The sequence below is a fragment of the Choloepus didactylus genome, chromosome 13, assembly GCF_015220235.1.
Source record: "Choloepus didactylus isolate mChoDid1 chromosome 13, mChoDid1.pri, whole genome shotgun sequence".
NCBI lineage: Eukaryota > Metazoa > Chordata > Mammalia > Pilosa > Megalonychidae > Choloepus > Choloepus didactylus.
In genome coordinates this window covers 33,718,579-33,737,217 of record NC_051319.1, presented here as the reverse complement: position 1 = coordinate 33,737,217, position 18,639 = coordinate 33,718,579, and the positions used below count along the sequence as shown (strand labels likewise).

Here is an 18,639-nt window from a genome sequence, read left to right as displayed (position 1 = left end):
ACTTTGCTATACCTCAATAAAAAAGGTAGAAAAATAAATGAATAAAAATAAAATTTTAAAGACAGCTTTACTGAGGAAAATACCACTAGGAAGATCTGTAACATACCACCAAATCAAAGTGAATCCTGAGTTGACACTGAGATATTTCACAATAATATACATAGCAGCAAATAATGAAATGGACTGAACCAAATGAATCCATTGGCCATGGAGTAAACAATCCTCAGGTGGGAACTGTCAGTGTATTCAACTCACCAATAGCTATCTACCCAAAAGTCCTGCCCCCAAGCCTGCATCCTTATGTGTACAATCTATCCTTCCCATGTGGATAGATCTTAAGACTGTCAGAAATAGTCTTCAGGCTCAGCATGAGCCTAATACCTCTCATATGTCAAGGAATACAATTACTAACTTCCATCACTACTGAAGAAAAGCAGTTTAGAAGACAGATTTGTAACCATCGGAATCACAGCAGAGGTCTGCCCAAATCTCCTTTGATGTTGCATTATCATATCAAATGAAGAACAGATAACAGCTGGCATTTGAGCACACAGCCATCTTAGTTTTGTTTTTTTAAAACCATATGAATTATTAATAAACTTAGTTCTACTTAAAAGTAATAGAGTACCTCACTTTCATTATAAAACAGAAAATTATAGACTTACCATTTTGTCTAGTGCCAACAGCAGCAATGATTACTGGAACTGAATTTAATGCTCTTTTTATCACTGGGATATAATTATCCTTTACTTCGTGGAATGAAAACTTGTCATTTACGTTGTATTTGATCACAATGATGTCGGCGCCCCCAATTAGATTTCGAGAGGTGTACCAATCACTGTCAAAAATGTCCTACACCAAAATGCAAAGAGCAATCTTTAGTCTACTTGTCTTTCAACCAACCATGAAATAAACTGTAAAATATTAATTTAACACTTTTGCTACATTTTAATTTTGGGAATGCACAAAGAACTTTATGCTTAAATAAGTAACTACATAAAATTTAAAATGTTTAAAATCTATTTTCTAATTTCTTCATTTAGCCTAGACAACCATGCGATGGTAAAACAGAAGAGCTAGAGAATTCTTGAGAATCTAAAGAAATAAGTGACCTGTCTCAAAATTTGTTCTACAAAATAAGCATTTGTTTTAAAATTATACTATGTTTTATCACCTAATACTTTTAAAATGTAACAGTAGGCCGTTAGACGAAATAGCAACAGTATGAGCACAAAAGCTTCAAAGCATTTTATGTGACTCAATTAGGTGCTCCAGGAATTTTCAGTGTTTAGATACTACAAATCCACTGTGAATTCTGTGGCATTCCATACATTTTACCCCTATTTTCAAAACTAATATATACCTTTCAACTTTATTCATCCTTTGGATAGTACCGTATGTACATAGCGTGTACAGTGGGGGTGTGTATGTGTGTGTGTGTGTGTGTGTGTGTGTGTGTATGTGTGTGGTGGGAAAAGGTTATACCTCCATAAAAAGATACTGTGTATTTGTTATTTATGTGCTAGCACATAAGGAATGCATTTGCAATTCATGTATCTTGCTCATATAAATGATAATTTCAGTATAAACCTTCCAACTTTTGAAAAACTTTTGGACTTCATTTAATAATAGTCATATTTAAAACTGGCATCAATATAATTTATTATGGATTCTATTCTTCAAATTTAGAGCTTCGATATTTTACATGTACATTTAAAAAGAATTTTTCAAAATGTTTGTGTGAAAAGTGCTATAACAAAAAATCATTATGTACTTTAATACCACTGCCAAATGTGAACAAATAACTTCCTTCCGATATTCTAGTTAACTTTTAATCCTTATCTGTCACTTCATGTGGCCCTTAGTATGCATTTCCAGGATGTAATAAAGCTAGATAAGGAGACAACAACTAGATATGGCTAACAGGTCTAAAAACTACTGGTCAAAGACTGTGCTTTGAAATGTGAGTTCAAAACAGGGTTACAGGGTTAACAGTGTTTGAATCAATCAAGATCTGTCTGACAGAACTTTTATCCGATGATGGAAAATTCTGGAGGAGTGTTAACATAGCAATGACCTTTTGCAGAGAGAGCTTCTTTTCACCAGTGCCTTCCCTGCCCCCCAAGCAAAACCTTTCCCAATTCTCTATACCCTCCCCAACCTGCCCATCTCCCACAAGTACACTCAGATAATGAGGACTGCAGAAATTTTAGATATGAATACTCTATTGAAAGTGGATGGATACAGTATTTTTGAATACAGATTAAAACAACTCTGAAAAATAATTAACTATAGAATAAAAATACCAAAGGCAAAGATTTGAACTGGTGGGAGAGGGGAGTGTAAGAGGGGGGAGAAGTGAAGTGGGACACAGCACAAGAAAAGGTGAAAACTTCCTAGCTGGACTCTACACTAATTTCCAAAGCCCAAACCACAAAATCTATTTCATTACAATTGTATCTGTTATTCAAGTTCAAAGTATGCAAGTATAGCAAAGTAAATGAGTATAACAAAGAGAGAGGACAAAGTCAGAAGAATGGGATAAAAACTAAATAGAAGCAGGACCAATATTAAACAATAGCCACTTATCTCTGAGAGAAAAAATCAAAAGTTACAGCTCTTGGAATTGAGAGAAAAAAAAAATCAAAAGTAACTGCTCTTTACATTCCAGGTAACTAAAATTCCAGAGTTACTGGAGAGGTATATGGGGGAAAAGGAGGCATTTAAGCGGAAAATCATGAGAAAATGTGTTTGGGCATCATAACACTGTGATATTGAGGATTGAAAGACCGCAGATAATTTTATTGGTAATCTATATCAGAGCTTCAAACACTGCACAAGAAAACTGTGAATGTTTAACTTCACTGCTTCTTATGGAATATTTTTGGTAAACAGGAAAAGATTAGAAATGTGAAATGAAATAATAATGTAATGACAGAAAAAGGGGATGGGTGGGAGAGAGACATGCTAAAAAATGAGCTACATCTAAAGAATTTGAAACACATTTATTTAAAAAGTGCCAAGTATATATGGCAAGGATCCAGAGCAAAACTACAGAAGATCTACAGAAGAGAACCAGGGAAGAAAAGCACAACTAAATCATTCCAACTCCAAGGCAATAACAACACATTTCTTCTCAAACTATGTTAAGAGAAAGTCCTCTAGAGGTTTCTAGAATTATGAAGGAAATAAAATTCTCCCATCCCTTATAAATCAGCTCCAGGATTTCCTCTAGGGGATTATGCAACACAAGACTTGAAACCATATTTGAAGAACTGAACTCATCTTGTTAAAAAAAAATCTGAATTTTTATAATGAAACAACAATTTTATTCTACGTGATAAGGGGCTGGAAAAACAGCACCTACTAAGTATTAACATCACAGGCTCAATGTATTTGCCTAAGTCATGAATGATGTGTTGGGAAACTTTTGCTTAAGTGATATATGGCTATAATAAAGTTTGTTAATATAATTGTTATTATAGTAGCTACCACTTCTTAAGCACCTACTATAAGCCAGCCTCTGTGCTAAGAACTTTACCTATACTATCTCATTTAATCCTCAACACAGGTCTAGGAAGCAGAGATTATGGTTATTTTACAGACGGAGACAATAAAGCTGAGAGAGGATCTGTGACTTATCAAGGACACACAGACATTAAGTGACAGCAGGTCCTGTTGATATCAAAACTTGTGCTACTTTTGCTCTGCTCTGCTATATTTAATAATCTGATTCTGATTCAGTACATAATCAAACATCAGCTGATGAATACGATCAACTTTACTATCCCTGATGGACTTTACTTACCACCAGGAAAAGAAAGGCATTTTATAACAAGTAACTCTACAAATGTATACTACTTTGTCTGTAGACCATTATAACCTCGAAAACCGAACCTGCTTAACAAACTCGGAGCCTTAAACAGGGCCAGATTCTAACTAAACAAAAGGTGATTAGCATAACAAACCTTAACAATCGGTATAAGGCAAAAATTCAGATTACATAGGCCTATTTTAATCCATTTGGAAGATTTCATTTACTACACACAGTACATGAGATCACAAGCATGGCTTTTTGCTAAATTATCAACATAAACAGGAAAAGGTTAGCAGCTCAGTGAAAAAACAGGAAAGGCAATGCTAACATCTTAATTCAGTTTTATTCTCCCTGCACTTATTTACTCTATCCACTGAACATTTTTTCATCTGCATGTTGAACCAGTAAATTTTTAAGTTCTAAGATCCTTTACAAGAAAGGGCTGAAGTAAAAGAAGTGTTTCATTTGTTTGTAACATGGGCTCTAGCAGATAAGTTTTCTATCAAAGAGTCTCATGATTAGCATTATCACTATTATAACTAGGGACTTAATAGCATCCTTGGTATTGAAAAGCCTGGTTTTCACTTATTTTAGCCTCTTGGCGTAACTTTTCTCTAAATAAAACTTATTACGGATAAGTGATCTTCTCTTTCTGTAATACAGAAACTTGCATAAGAAATTTTTCTATGCACACTCTATACATTTCTTTAGTATAAAATGTGTTAATTCCTTATGGCCCCTGATTCAGTTTAAAAAAAAAAATGATGTTTGAATATGAAATCTCAAATGATAATTTGTGTATTGTTTTTCAGACATCGAATTTTCTTATTATTAAATGCAAACTTTAATTGCAATATAACTCCAATATCATTAAAGAATCAGAAATTTTCAAATAAGACTAAATGAAAACACTCCAAATTTAATATTATTGTGTCCTGAAAACATTTTATGTGTCAGGGAGTAGACAGTCATTTTACCAAACACTCAAGAATTATTCTAGAATTGATCTGGTTCACTATAATTTCTTTCAATTATCCCAAATTTTAAAGATTCAAATTTTTCCAAGCAAAATTATTCCATTAGTAACAATATTTCTGATTTGAGTCACCAAAAACGAATTCCTAAGTATCAAGAGTATCTGCATTATTAAGAATAAAAAACACTAATATTTTTCAGAGTTGGACAGTGTTACAAATTAGTTGTTTGAAATATATTCTTGGCCCTTATCTGATTCCCCCTTTCCAGGGGTCCCATTTCTGAACTGCCCCAGTGAGGTCCTATTTCTGAACCGTCCTAGCAAAAGTATTTTTTGCCTGTGAATTTTATTTTTAGAATGCTAATATTACATTATCACCCATCGGGTAGGCATAAAAAGACACTGGACTCTGCTGGTGAAACTTAGTGACCCCGTCCCTTGGGGTTGGCACATTCAACTGTCTAATAAGAGCCAACCCAGAGCCACTTCGTGAAGTGTGCAAGTATACATTCCACATTCCCATCGGGGCTTTTTGCCTTCCAAGAGCGTTGTGTGGCTGTGCTGCCCCTGCCCAATGAAAAAAAGAGGCAAAATTTCCCCAAATATTTGAAAATTCTAGCCGAGTAACCCGAACAGCCCAGATTTTGGAAGGGAAAAATGGACAGGAGGAAAAAAAAAAAAGAAAAGCTCCTTCTGCCTCGACACAGAGCAGATGCTGCCCCTTACCCAGACGGGACAGTCGTGGACCACCAGCTTGACATTCCCAAACGCGCTGGCCTGATACTCGGTGAACACGGGACGCGCCACCGTGCTGGTCGCGTTCAGCAACAAGCTGCTTTCGTCCCCAGAGACCAGAGGGCTCCTCCCCAGGTAAGTGCGGATGAGCCCCGACGGCCGATTGTCCTGGTGAAAGGCGTCCCCCTCGTTCCCCAGCGCCACGATGTGAATGGACCTGCACGGACAGAGACGAGGGCGAGGGATTAAAAAAAAAAAAAAAGACCCCGGTCAGCGTGATCATACACTTTAATCGGAACAGGAAGTGCGGGGGTGGGGGAGACAGGCGCGCGGCAAGGATGGGCACGAGCCCCTCGCGTCTCGCGCCGGGGCGCACGACCCGCGCTCAGGGTACAGACAATGGCAGGTCGGCGGCGCGTACATACATGATCTCAAATCCAAGGGCAAGGCGGCCACTCGGAGAAAAAGCGGCTCCTCACTGCCTCTCCCGGCCCGTCCGCGGCGTGTTTACCCGCAATTCGCTCATCCCCGGCCGCGTCCCCCTCGCGCGCCTCCACCGCGCCGCGGCCGACGCAGAGCGGGGTCGCGCGAGCCAGAGAGCCGGCTAGCCAGCGAGCGAGCCAAGGGGGACAGGGTGTGCGAGTCGGGCCGCGTGCGCGCTGCCAGCTAGTCAGGAAGTGCCCGGGAACGTCCCGGGCGGCCGCGCCGCTCTCCGCCTCCCTGGCGGCCGACGCGAGTCGCGGGGCGCGGGGCGGCTCTGCAGCCGGGAGTGGATTCCGCTGACCGCAGCCCTCTCTCCGCTGCGCCTCCGCGGCCGGGCAGCAGTCGCCTTCTGCTCCGCCTCCTCCTCCTCCTGGCAGGGAGGGGGTGAAAGAAGAGCCCAGGCCTCCGCCCCCTCCGCGGACGGGCCGAGAGGGCACAGCACGTGCCGGCCTCGGGGGACTGGAGAACGCCGGGGGAGCGCTCCTGGCCTCGGAGCCCGGGCGGCGACCGGATACAAAGAATGGCCCGCGCGGGGTTTGGGGGCGTGGGGAGGGAGCGCGGTGGAAAGTAAATTAATAAATAGAACGCACAATCCGGAGAGATCCCGTACACCAATCCGCCTGCATCTAGTTTGTTCTACTCCAGAGACTGAAACCGAAGCCAGGGAAATGGGGGTGGGGCGGCGAGGTCCCCAACTCAGTAACCACGGAGTGGTTTTTGCTGCTCCAGCAACCCTGTTTTTTTTTCTCCTCTGGGCTTTGACCGAAAGTGTTTTACCCCTATGCTGCTTTGTCATTTGTCAACATGCAATACAGCTGTTTTCTAAAATCATACTTGTGAGAAAAAAATAAAGGCAACATTCACGCTGGTGCAGAAAGGGTTCTTTGTTCACATACCAATTAATTTGCTAATGTCGCTTTGGAGGGGATTATTTGCTATTTCAAGCTAAATTTGGCATATTCTACCAAAATTGTAGTACCCGCAGGATTTTTTTTTAAGTGCTGGGAGAATTATTGTGAGTTTTATTGTGATAGTTTTTAAAAGAAGTTACGTGTGAGGTATTTAACGTGTTTACAGACTAAATACTTGTTTACTTGGGGATGTTCAGTAAACATTATGGCTACATGTTTAATAATTCCTCAGACCAACTGGAAAAAAAACAATTATGCTAATACAAGGATACTTTAAATTCTTTTATGATAACGCACTGAAGTAAAGGTTATAAATGTCCCCAAAGGGCCTCAAACTACCTCAATGCAAAGGAACACGGAAATCCACTACTTATACCAAGAAGTGCCAGGGGTTACTTGGGGCTACGGCTTCTCCATAAACTTTAAAATTCTTTGAAGTGTTCTGTGTTGATATAGTTTTTATTTGCCCATTTATTTATTAGGCTCCACTTTAAAATTTGCTCTTTCTTTTTTTAAAAGGATTATTGTGAGGGAATGAAATGCTAGGTTCTTAGTGGGGCAGTGCAAGGCCTAGGGTAAGAAGCCTACTGGAATGCTAAAACTTTTTCTTGTGGGTGCTATTGCTGAGTTGAAAGTAGTTTCATAGCTCAGAGAGGGTATTATAGGAGGCGTTCTTTTGTGGTTACTGGTGGTTGTTTTTTTTAAATCTAATTTCCCTTTGCACTCAGTAAAATTTCTCTTTTAGACTCTACAACCTAAACCATCCTGAAAAAAATCAAGGGTACAGGATTACCTTTTCTCATGGGTCATTAGGAATTTATTTCCTCCTCAGTCACTTCCAGTAACCCACAAGTCAAAAACAAAGACGCTAGAGCGCTAGAGATGTGGCAACTGGAAGGTGGCAGAAATGTAGAAGGTTGTTTTCTTTCTTTCTTTCTTTCTTTTTTTTTTTTTTTCTTTTTTTGTTTCTCTTTCTTTTCCCTGTTTTTGAGTATGTAAGCCAGTGGTGATTAGGCATGGTGGATATTGAGATACTCAATTCCCAGTCTTTGCCCTTGAGAAGCTCAGGCTATAACTGGTCACTAGATGGTAAATATTAGTGTACCTGATCCTTTTGAAAACATGCTGCTTCCTGAAATAATTATAATACTGGCTTATGCATGGAGTAATAGAGGTAGGTACAAAATACAAGGATAAAGTTCACTGAGCATTAAGAAGAGATTTGTATCTTCTGTGTCATCAGAGAAACATTCATAAAGGATTTAACCATTGCCTTAGGCTGCATAGTTAGGACTTTGGCTTCCAAAAAGAGGTCTGGCCTCTGTCCCAGCTATGGGGAAGTAACCTCTAAATGATTGGAATTTCCAGTGATAGGAGTATCTTTTTTACTCCTGGTGGGTCTGAGACTACCTCTGATGGTTTGTATGCTAAGGAGGTGACTCAGTAGGGCCAGCCACACTGCATCTTAGGGAGGGGGCTGGACACATCAGAAAGACCAACCATATGACTAGATGATGGGACTTTGAGCTACATTGTGTCAGCCAGCCCTACCTCCCCCACCTCCGAGAAGGGGACAAGAGCTGGAAATTGAGTTCTATCACTGGGCATTGATTCCATCTAACCATGCCTACATGATGAAACCACATATAAACGCTGGACACTCTGAGCTCAAGAGAGCTTCCTTGATTAAGAAGATACATCAGTGGGCTAGGAGGGTGTTCTGACTCCATCTGGGAGAGGATACCAAAACTTGAAGTTTGAGACCTCCCCAGCCCTATACCTCTCTTCTTTTAATTTCTTTTTTGTATCCATTTCACCAGAAGAAAACGATAATCATAAGTATAGCACTTTCAGTGAGTTCTGCAAGTTGTTTCAGCAAATTATCGCCCCTGAGAGTGTGGTGGGAACACCTGAATTCATAGTCTCTTGGTCAGAAGTGTGGGTGGCCTGGGCTCCTGAACTTGCAACAGGTACCTGCAAAATTTTCTACAAGCCAGAATTGCATTGTAGTTGGTCACAGAAGTGACTGAAGTTATGGAAGTTTTATGCAGTCTGTATATAAGCCTTATAAGATGAGAAAGAGTTTGCTAGATTTGGAGAAAGAGGAGGTTGGAAGTGACGGAGTATTGGGCAGAGGAAACAAATGTCACATGCAAGGGTGTGGAGACACAGAACATCATGACTGGTTCAGGGAACAACAAAAGTTGAAGTAAGTGTTGCAGGCAGATTCTCATATTAAAACAGGTAGAAAAGATGGTGATAGAGACTTACCAAAAGATTAAAAAAATCAGACCTGGTGATGCTCAAGTTACAGGGTCAGAATCCCAGACCTAGACCAGTGTCTGTGTGTACATATGATAAAACCTAGCTAGATGCTCCCTGTGCCAGTCTGGATGTATTATGTCCCCCAAAACACCATGTTCTTTGATGTAATCTTGTGGGGGCAAATGTATTAGTGTTGATTAGATTGGCATTTTTTGATTGTTTCCATGGAGATGTGACTCAATCAACTGTGAGTGAAACATTTGATTGGATAATTTCCAGGGAGCTGTTGCCCGACCATTCAGGGTGGGTGTTAGTTGGATCACTGGAGTAGTATAAAGGAGTTCACAGACAGAAGGAACTCAGAGCAGCTGTGAGTGACATTTTAGAGAGCAACTGAGAGTGACATTTTAAAGAGGAGCTGCAGTTAAGAGAGAACAAAGTACCCCAAGAGCAACATTTTGGAGAACATCATTTTGAAACACAACCTGGGAGCCAGCGGATGCCAGCCACGTGCCTTCCAAGCTAACAGAGGTTTTCCGGATGCCAGTGGCCTTTCTCCAATGAAGGTACCCTTTGTTGATGCCTTAAGACACTTTATGGCCTTAAAACTGTAACTTTGTAACCAAATAAACCCCCCTTTATAAAATCAATCCGTTTCTGGTGTTTTGTGAAAGGTCACCATTAGCAAACCGGAACACACCCTAAACCCATTTTTTCTTCCAGGACCCATAGCTAAATTACACCTCCCAATATTTTTGTATGTAGTAGGCCTGCCTGATTAGTTCTCACACCAGTGCAATATGATCCCTGCTGAGGCAGTTAAGAAAAGGTATGCCTTCTCTATGCCAACTGGATGAAGCCTGGTCACCCTTGAAGCAGTGTGTTTGAAGATGTTGGAACTGCAGCATGGAGGAAGCCTGGGTTCGTAAGTGACTGGTTATAGCAGAGCCTCATCTCATTATGGTACTGTGACTTGGGTGAGAAGTAAAACTTTATTGAGTTAAGCCAGACATTTGGGGGTCACTTATTGCAGCAGCTAGTGTTAACTTACCTTAGCTAATACAATATCACAGATGGCCCATTTTTTTGATATCTTAAAAATCCTTTTCATATTTACTTTATGACTACTTTTTATAGTTGTTTCATTTTAGATTTTTAGTTTATAAATCTGTAGTTTCCCTCATTAGCAGCATTTTAAAAAATTATTACCTTTACCAGAGGGTAACAAATTGTCTTATCATATGTCCTCCAACCTCAAGGTCATTGGAGAACACACAGGAAGGGCCTGCAGCCCAAATAATATTCTTTCCAATTTTAGTGGCTGAAATGTTACCATTTCATTTTCATTCTGTTAGATATTCTTATCCCCAGATAAAATGAAGCTACATGTGAGTGAGGTAACTCAGTGAGCTATTATTGGTCCCCAGATCATGAATATTAATATGCCAACCTTTGAAAAATATGCTTGTTCCCTAATGGCTAGAAAGGAAACCAGTGTTGATAAGGGCAGGCCTGGAGAGCTAGGGTTGGCACAAGATTTGTGCAACTATGTTTCAAGGAAACTAGGTTTCCACAGAAGAACCTCCTTTTGCCTGAGGAAGTGGGGGAGAATGCCTAGTGGGCAGAAAAGTCTTGTGCCCCTCTTCCCCTTGCCTCCAAACCCAAAGTCTGAGTAGCCTTATTGCATTCTTTCTCTCTTTTTTTTTTAATATTAGAATTTCATGTTCATTTTTATTAAAAAAAAAAGAAAGGGTTTCTAAGGATAAAAATGATCAAAAATTTAAAACTACTTATCTAGAGCAAGGGTCTCCAAAGTAGGGTGCAGAAGATGACCTCTGAAATTCCAAAATAACGTATAAAGTATTTGAACTTCTATTTATGTGTGTGTGTGTGTGTGTGTATAGTCAAAAAAAAAAAAGGAAATAAATTAAGCTGTACTAGGATTTAATGTGAGGATCAGTGGCAGCCCCTACTTGATCCATAACTGATCACATGGGGTGTTCTAGCAGGAGGGCTGGAGCATCATGGCACAGAGCCAGGTGGGGGCAGGGCGGGGGAGGACCTTCCTCTTTTGTTCGCTTTCGACATATTGTCACATATTGCAGTTTCTGTATGTAGGTGGGTGGATTTGTAGATGATATTTAAGTAAACTGTTAGAGCATGGACCAGTGGAGATAGTGTTAATAATGCAAGAACAGGCAAACACAATGGGCAGGCTGGCATTGCTGACATCCTTCGGCCACCACATCACAAGGTAAAAAATGAGATGATTAATGAGATCTGACAAGAAGTTGGCCAAAATAACTGAAATTATAAAGAACACTGTTTTAAGTATGAATGTACATCCACTCTGGCTAACAATGAACCTCACCCTAAGTGCACATTGTGGCTTGAGCTATTAGATAAGCTGAAAAGATCACAATTAAGAAGCCATTTAAAAAGTAAATATCCAAAGAGGAAGGCAAAACTCAACGATGTTTTCAGCATGCTTAAGTAATTTAAACTAATATTTTAAAGAGAAGTTGCCAATTATAAATGCTGAAAAGCCTCTTTTGAGCTGTCTTAAAAACGAAAATCAAAACACAACATACCATGGAGGAAATAGCTTTTCTTCTTGCCAAGATAAAAATGTCTGAAATAACACATGGAACACAAGTGGAAAAAAATAACTGCATTCCTTTGTCAGCAAATACCTTCAGAATATGCATAAAAACATTGCTAAAGACCCAAAAGAAACAAGTATTAGAACAAGTTACATAACGTGAGAAGTTTACTATAAGGTTAAATTGAAAGCACAAATGTTTTGAATATACCCTGCTTTATGGTATGTGATACATTGTGTTTCAAAATGGTATTTGCTAGATTGTGTTTCAATAATGAAATACATTTTTAAATTACTTTACTTTGGGATGTGTTGCTATTTCACTCTAACCTATACAGACCTACCATATCTCACTTCCTATTCAAAGTTCCATGCAATTGTGATATTTGAATAAACTGCCCAGTCTATTTTTGAACATTTTCCTTACACCAGAAGGAATAAAAATAGGAATAAAAAAAAAAAAGTGAAAAGAACACCCAACTCATCTCCCCCATCCAACCCTATTTTTCATTCAGTTTTTGTCCCCATTTTTCTACTCATCCATCCATATACTAGATAAAGGGAGTGTGATCCACAGGGTTTTCACAATCACACTCTCACCCCATGTAAGCTACATAGTTCTACAATCGTCTTCAAGAGTCAAGGCTACTGGGTTGCAGTGTGATAGTTTCAGGTATTTACTTCTAGCTATTCCAATACACTAAAACCTAAAAAGGGGTATCTATATAGTGCCTAAGAATGCCCACCAGGGTGACCTCTTGACTCCATTTGGAATCTCTCAGCCACTGAAACTTTATTTTGTTTCATTTTGCTTCCCCCTTTTTGTCAAGAACATGTTCTCAATTCCACAATGCCACGTCCGGATTCATCCCTGGGAGTCATATCCTGTGTTGCCAGGGGGATTTACAACCCTCGGAGTCAGGTCCCTCATGTGTGGGGAGTGGGCAGTGAGTTCACCTGATGAGTTGGCTTAGCTAGAGAGAAAGGGCCAGATCTGAGCAACAAAGAGGTACTCAGGGGGAGAATCTTAGGCACAATTATAAGCAGGTTTAGCCTCTTCTTTGCAGCAATGAGCCCCACAAGGGTAAGCTCCAAGATAGCGGGCTCAGCACATCAAACCGCCAATCCTCAATGTTTGTGAGAACATCAGCCACAACCCAGGTGGGGAAATCCAACACTTCCATATTTTCCCCCAGCTCCTCAGGGGGGCCCTACATTTATATTTTTATTCCCTGTCCAAATTACTTTGGGATGTGTTGCTATTTCACACCAACCCATACAAACCTACCAGATCACACTTCCTGTTCAAAGTTCCATGTAATTATGATGTTTGAACAAGCTGACTGTACAAGTTAAATTGTTTAGTGTACAACAGAAAATATAGATCCTGCACCAAATAAACATCTTGTCCCTTGGTCTCACATGGAAGATGAAGTTTGAAAGCACAGTCAGTATTGTCCTCTATTCTTTGGCCTGATTTGCCTTGGGACTAACCAGATCTGCTTCATTCATATCTCTAATTGAAGTCTGGACTCTTTTTCAGCTTTTTAAAAAGTTGCTGTATGCACTAATACTGATGTTCATATCTGCTGAGCTCTAGCTCTGAGTTTCTGGTGTCACACAGATACCCAAAGTTTCAGAGACTGAACAGGTTATACACAAAGGGATCAGCATCTCAGAATTTGGAGATAACCATTACAACTCAGCAATAGATGTGACTGCTTTAAGAGCTTACAATCTAGGGACCATTACAGTAAGTGTTCCCCTGGTAAGCTGTGCTCTAAGATTCAATTCTGAATTTACACATTGTAGTTAGTCCATATTGCTGAGGTATTATAATGTTTGTCTTTTCGTTTCTGGTGTAGTTCACTCAAAATGCTGTCTACAGAATCCATTCACCTCATTGTGTATCTGACAGCATCACTCCTCGCAGTATAGAATTGCTCAATATTCCATTGTATGTATACACCACAGTTCACCATTCTGTTCACCAGTCGATTCTTTACTTCATCTTTATTTCATCTGTTGAAATTTTTCTATTATGCTTTATTGCATTCATAATATATTAACACAGTAATATGCACATATAATTAATAAAAGGCAGAGCTCAAAATTTTTTCTGATGGCGTGCTCAATCAAAAAAGTGTGGAGATCACAGGTCTGATTCCTAGGGCTGGGTGCTGGAGGAAAGCTTTAGAAGCACACCTTGGCAGAGCCCTGGGCTATCAGAGAGCAGAACAGGGAATTGGAACTTGCTGTTGGGGCCAGGGAGGCTTGTGAGATAGGAAGTGAAGATGAGATAGGGGAAGGCAACAAAGATAAACTGCAAACCTACTTCCTAGCAATCAGTCAGGTGAAAAACCTATTTGTGTTGTTTTAACTAATCTGTTGAGAGATAAAGTTTGCAAATTTACATACAAATCATAAAATTCAAGATTAGCATTCTTTTTACAAGAGCTTGACTGTACTTTACATAGAGTAACCTAAGCAAAGTCACGTACCAGGGTCAGTAGCAATTCAGTCAAAAGGAAAGTTTACTCGCTGTTACCTGGGTGATACTTTCCAGAGAAGGAGTGAACAGGTTTCTACCAAATTGTGATTTCTTTCAAAATACAAGGCTGCTATATCAACAATTCTGTGTGAAGAAGCCAAAGAAAGAATTCAGGAAGTTATTCATATGCAAAATCCAACCATCCTGAGCTCTTTCAACAAAGTCTAAAATGTTTGTTTCTTTGAATGTCTTCTACTATCCACTACCTCTACCGTTGTGTGCAGTGGTGTTTTTCAAGCAACTGTCTGTTTTCCAATTAAAATGTTACTTTAAAAATACAAGAATATATATTCTTTTGAACTAAGATTGTCTGCTTCAACTAGCATTTTTCAAAGGGTTGAACTTCAAAGAAAACTGATTGTTTGGCCTTTAATAGGCCTGCTCTGTTATTTAGTCCTTGAAAAGCTTTAAATCTTTAAAGCTTTAAAGCAAAAAAAAAAAGACCCCGGGATTTTCTATATAAATAAATACAAGTTTCATTATTAAACACTAATGATTATGTCATTTATTTAAGCATACTATTTTTGTGAAGTTTTCCTTTTCTAGCCATATAAACATATAGAGTATTAGCTATAAATGGTGTAATACCTTGCTGACCCACCTTCTTTTCCAAGAACTTTAATGCATTACAAGAATAGATTTTTTTTTTCAAATATTAGATAATCTGGCTCTTGTTTAAGCTGTACTAAAAGTTATGCCATTTACAATGATAAATTCCTCTTAAGAGTTCCACTTCTCTCACTCATTTTTCTTGCTGTATTTGGGTCCATGCATTTTTTCTCTGACCATGCACAGGTATCCTTTGAGATGTTCTTTTTCTTTCAAAGGCTATTACAAGCCATTTTACCTGACCTCTTCTTCCTGTCCTCACACAATACTTCTGCTTCTTATTTTTCTTAACTTGCCTTTTACTTTTCACTTGAGTCTACAATTCTGCAGTTACAAATTCTATTTCACAGTGACCAGCAATTTAAATTTTCTTAGAGATCTTTGTTACCAAAGAAAATCCAGCTGATACCATTAAATACTAAGTTGGCAGTTTGTATCCTTGGTGAATAGTCCTTTTGGTATTCTAACAGATCTCCTCATTGAGGCATTAAATTTTTCTGCTTATCTTCAGGATATTTTTTTCACTTCGTTTTTTCCTGCTCACCTTTTCCAGAGATCCCCCAGGGTACTGGGGTACATTCTTACTGCCCCAGATCTTCAAGTTCCTCTTTAGAGCCCCAACATATACATTTTTTTATTAGAGTAGTTGTAGGCTTACAGAAAAATCATGAAGAAAGTAAAGAGTTCCCATATGTCCCCCAATCACACACACAGTTTTCCTAGTATTAACATTTTGTATTAGTGTGGTAATTTTATAACAAGAGGTGAAACAATATCATTATAATTATGCTATAAACTTTAGCCCACTGTTTACAATAGAGTTCACTCTTTGTGTTGTACAGTTCTATGGGTTTTGTATGTGTGTGTAGTAGTTTACATACAACCTAAAATTTCCCTTTTTATCCCTTTTCAAATATACAATTCAGAAGTGTTAATTACATTTACAAAGTTTTGCCTCCATCACCATCATCCATTGACAAAACTTTTCCATCACCCCAAACAGAAACTCCACACCAATTAAACATAAACTCCCCCCTTTCCTTCCCCATCCAGCCCCTGGTAACCTGCATTCTAGCTTCTGACTTTATTAATTTGCATATTCAGAGCCCCCTCATCATATATTTTAAATTTTAAGTTGGGACTTGAGTATTGTTTTCAGTCAATGTTCTTACCTTTCTTACTTTCAGATTAAGATATCTGGACTTGCATAATTATTGTGATCTCTCCTGCTATATTAACAGTTCCTTTCCCCATGGTAGTCAGATCCAAATCCCTTTTCCAACCAATAAATTCCACAACTCCCACAGGGCCAGAACTCCTTCTGCTAATGAAGAGGCTTGTTCAATGTTCTTCCTCAAGATGTTCTAGTGTTGTAAGTGCCTTCCAATTTGAGGACCAGGGTAGGACAAGGGAAGTCTCAAAATACACTAAAAGGCATTCAGATCTTCCTCCGTAAAATGATAGAGACAGCATAGCAAAGGTGTCTCAGCACTAATCCCAATGTCAAGCAGAGCTTTTCAAACTTTTCCACTGAAATATCCCCCAAAAGAGGCGTATCTGAGCAACCCTGTCCAACATTCCCTTCCCTAAACTCTTACCCAGATTGTAGTGTAAGTAGCCACTGCAAGCCCAGGATTTCTTTGAAGTCTTCTTAAGTTTTGCCCTTAAGCCATAGTACATCTTTGTTAATTTAATATAAAAGTAAGGATTAAATTACGTACCATCAGATAAAATTAAAGGATATGCCATGGTTAAACTGTGACTTTCCTTTCACATGCTTTGGTTCACTACGATGGAAACTGGCAAATCGTGAGAAGAACTTTTCAAATTCTGAGGGGCCTGAAAACTTTTCTTTCGTGAAATCTGGCAAGGAATGACATTTTGCTGAACTGATTAGTAAGAAACCTTTTGTAGGGGAACATAAACCAAAGAATAATCAGTAATGTTTATTAGAGTGTTTGACATGTTGGAAAAAATCCTGCTTTTACTGGTCATTGTATCTTAACTCACCAGAATTGTAGGAAAAGTCTATAGACAAAAATAATGAGACACTCAGAAATGTATAACCAAATTGCTCTGGTGTAACACAAGAAGCAATGACGTATAATACAATAAAACAAAACAAGCCAACAAAGAAAAAAGCAGAGTTTATTTTGCTCTGTTTTGCTTTGTTACAAGCATTTTAATACTCATTAACTGTAGCCTTGAAATGGAACACTCTGTTACTAGATTGCTATCCACGAACAGCTGCAAATTGTACACTATTAGTAACTCTGCATGCTAAATTCTAGAATTAGGAGGCATTTTCAGCCAGTGTATTTTGTTAACTCAATATGATTTTTAATAAATTACTTAGTCCTTTTGCATTAACTATGATTATAACAATTTTATGCAAAAGACTCCATCATGGTCTCAAAACTGTTTATTGCAGAAGATCAAATTGGTCTAAATACAGTGGCAATTCTAAACAGGCAAGTTAGAAATGTCACAGGGAGAGGCCAGCAGGGCTGCCCATGCTGACTTCACAGATAGCATTGCTTCAGTGCCTCAGTAAATCATGATATCCATAGCTCATTCCTCAGTTTTGCAAGTCCAGAAACTTTATTTCTGTCTGAGTGCTCAGAATTGATCACACTCAGGGGACTAGGTTTGTGCTAATCCAATACACAAGAGGCCTGTGTGACAACTAAAACACAATTTGCTCATTTAAAATGAGAAGGTAACTATCAAAGGGACTAGAAACCTATGCTATATGGCCAACACCTTCTTTCACCTCTAGGAAAGTCTACATGAGAAACCCATTATTATTCTTTTTAATTCAACAAATATTCTTAAGCACCTAGGTACAGGTCATTTTGATTCCGAGGATGTTGCACATATATAAACACTTTAATCAGAATTATGTCAGCAATGAATTGTCAAACAGAAATCACTTTCCAGAGCAAACTGCATTGAGTCAATTTATTCCTTGATCAATTGTCTAAATAGTTTTCTGATTGGCAGGTTCAGCCATTAAGAGAGACTGATGATCTATCTGTGTGATGGCATTCACCACTAAGATAATCCAATAACCACATTCACAAAGCCATACTCTGCGTACGGTTCATAACCTGGAGCTTCAAAGGAATCTGACAACTTTCTGAACAGGTAGGCAAATAATTGCACGTATATGAATACGTGTATTTTCCTACTAATTTCTCAAATCAGGGTGTAACCTAAAAATTTTAGTCTTCCAAAGCCTGGGCATCTAGGCCATGCTGCTGCCCATGCCTCAAACTCAGGGCATTTCTAGGGTTAATTCAACTTGAAAATTTAATAGCCCGTTTAACTTACATGTGAATAGCGTATCTCTGGAAGGATACATGAGGACTGATAATATATAAGAACTGGATGCCTAAAGGAACAGGGTTCTGTGGGAGGATTTTAAACATATTCCCTTTTATATCTTTGAATTATGAACCATGTGAATATACTGGTTTTATTTATTCAATAATAAATATTTATTATTTATTATAAATAAATGAGTGACTATATATTTTAAAAATTCTATACCAGGAAAAAAGCACCTTTGATCCATCATTATCTCTGCCCGCTAAACCCCTCCTCCTCCTATGTTCCCTAGCCCAATTATTGGCTCAATCATCCTGTTATAGAAATCTGGACATCTGCATTTCCTCCTCATTCTTCCCT

The 18,639-nt window shown here is 38.8% G+C and overlaps 1 protein-coding gene across 1 annotated transcript in view; it reads right to left on the bottom strand.

Annotated features, from left to right (window-relative positions):
* RHOBTB3 (Rho related BTB domain containing 3) overlaps positions 1 to 6,535 on the bottom strand; it is a 71,328-nt gene extending 64,793 nt beyond the window's left edge. Inside the window, 3 exon segments of the mRNA XM_037802229.1 lie at positions 666 to 852; positions 5,520 to 5,745; positions 5,954 to 6,535. Of these exon segments, the coding sequence (XP_037658157.1) occupies positions 666 to 852; positions 5,520 to 5,745; positions 5,954 to 5,955 (415 nt within the window). The 5' untranslated portion in view covers positions 5,956 to 6,535.
* Between the last annotated feature and the right edge of the window lie 12,104 nt (positions 6,536 to 18,639).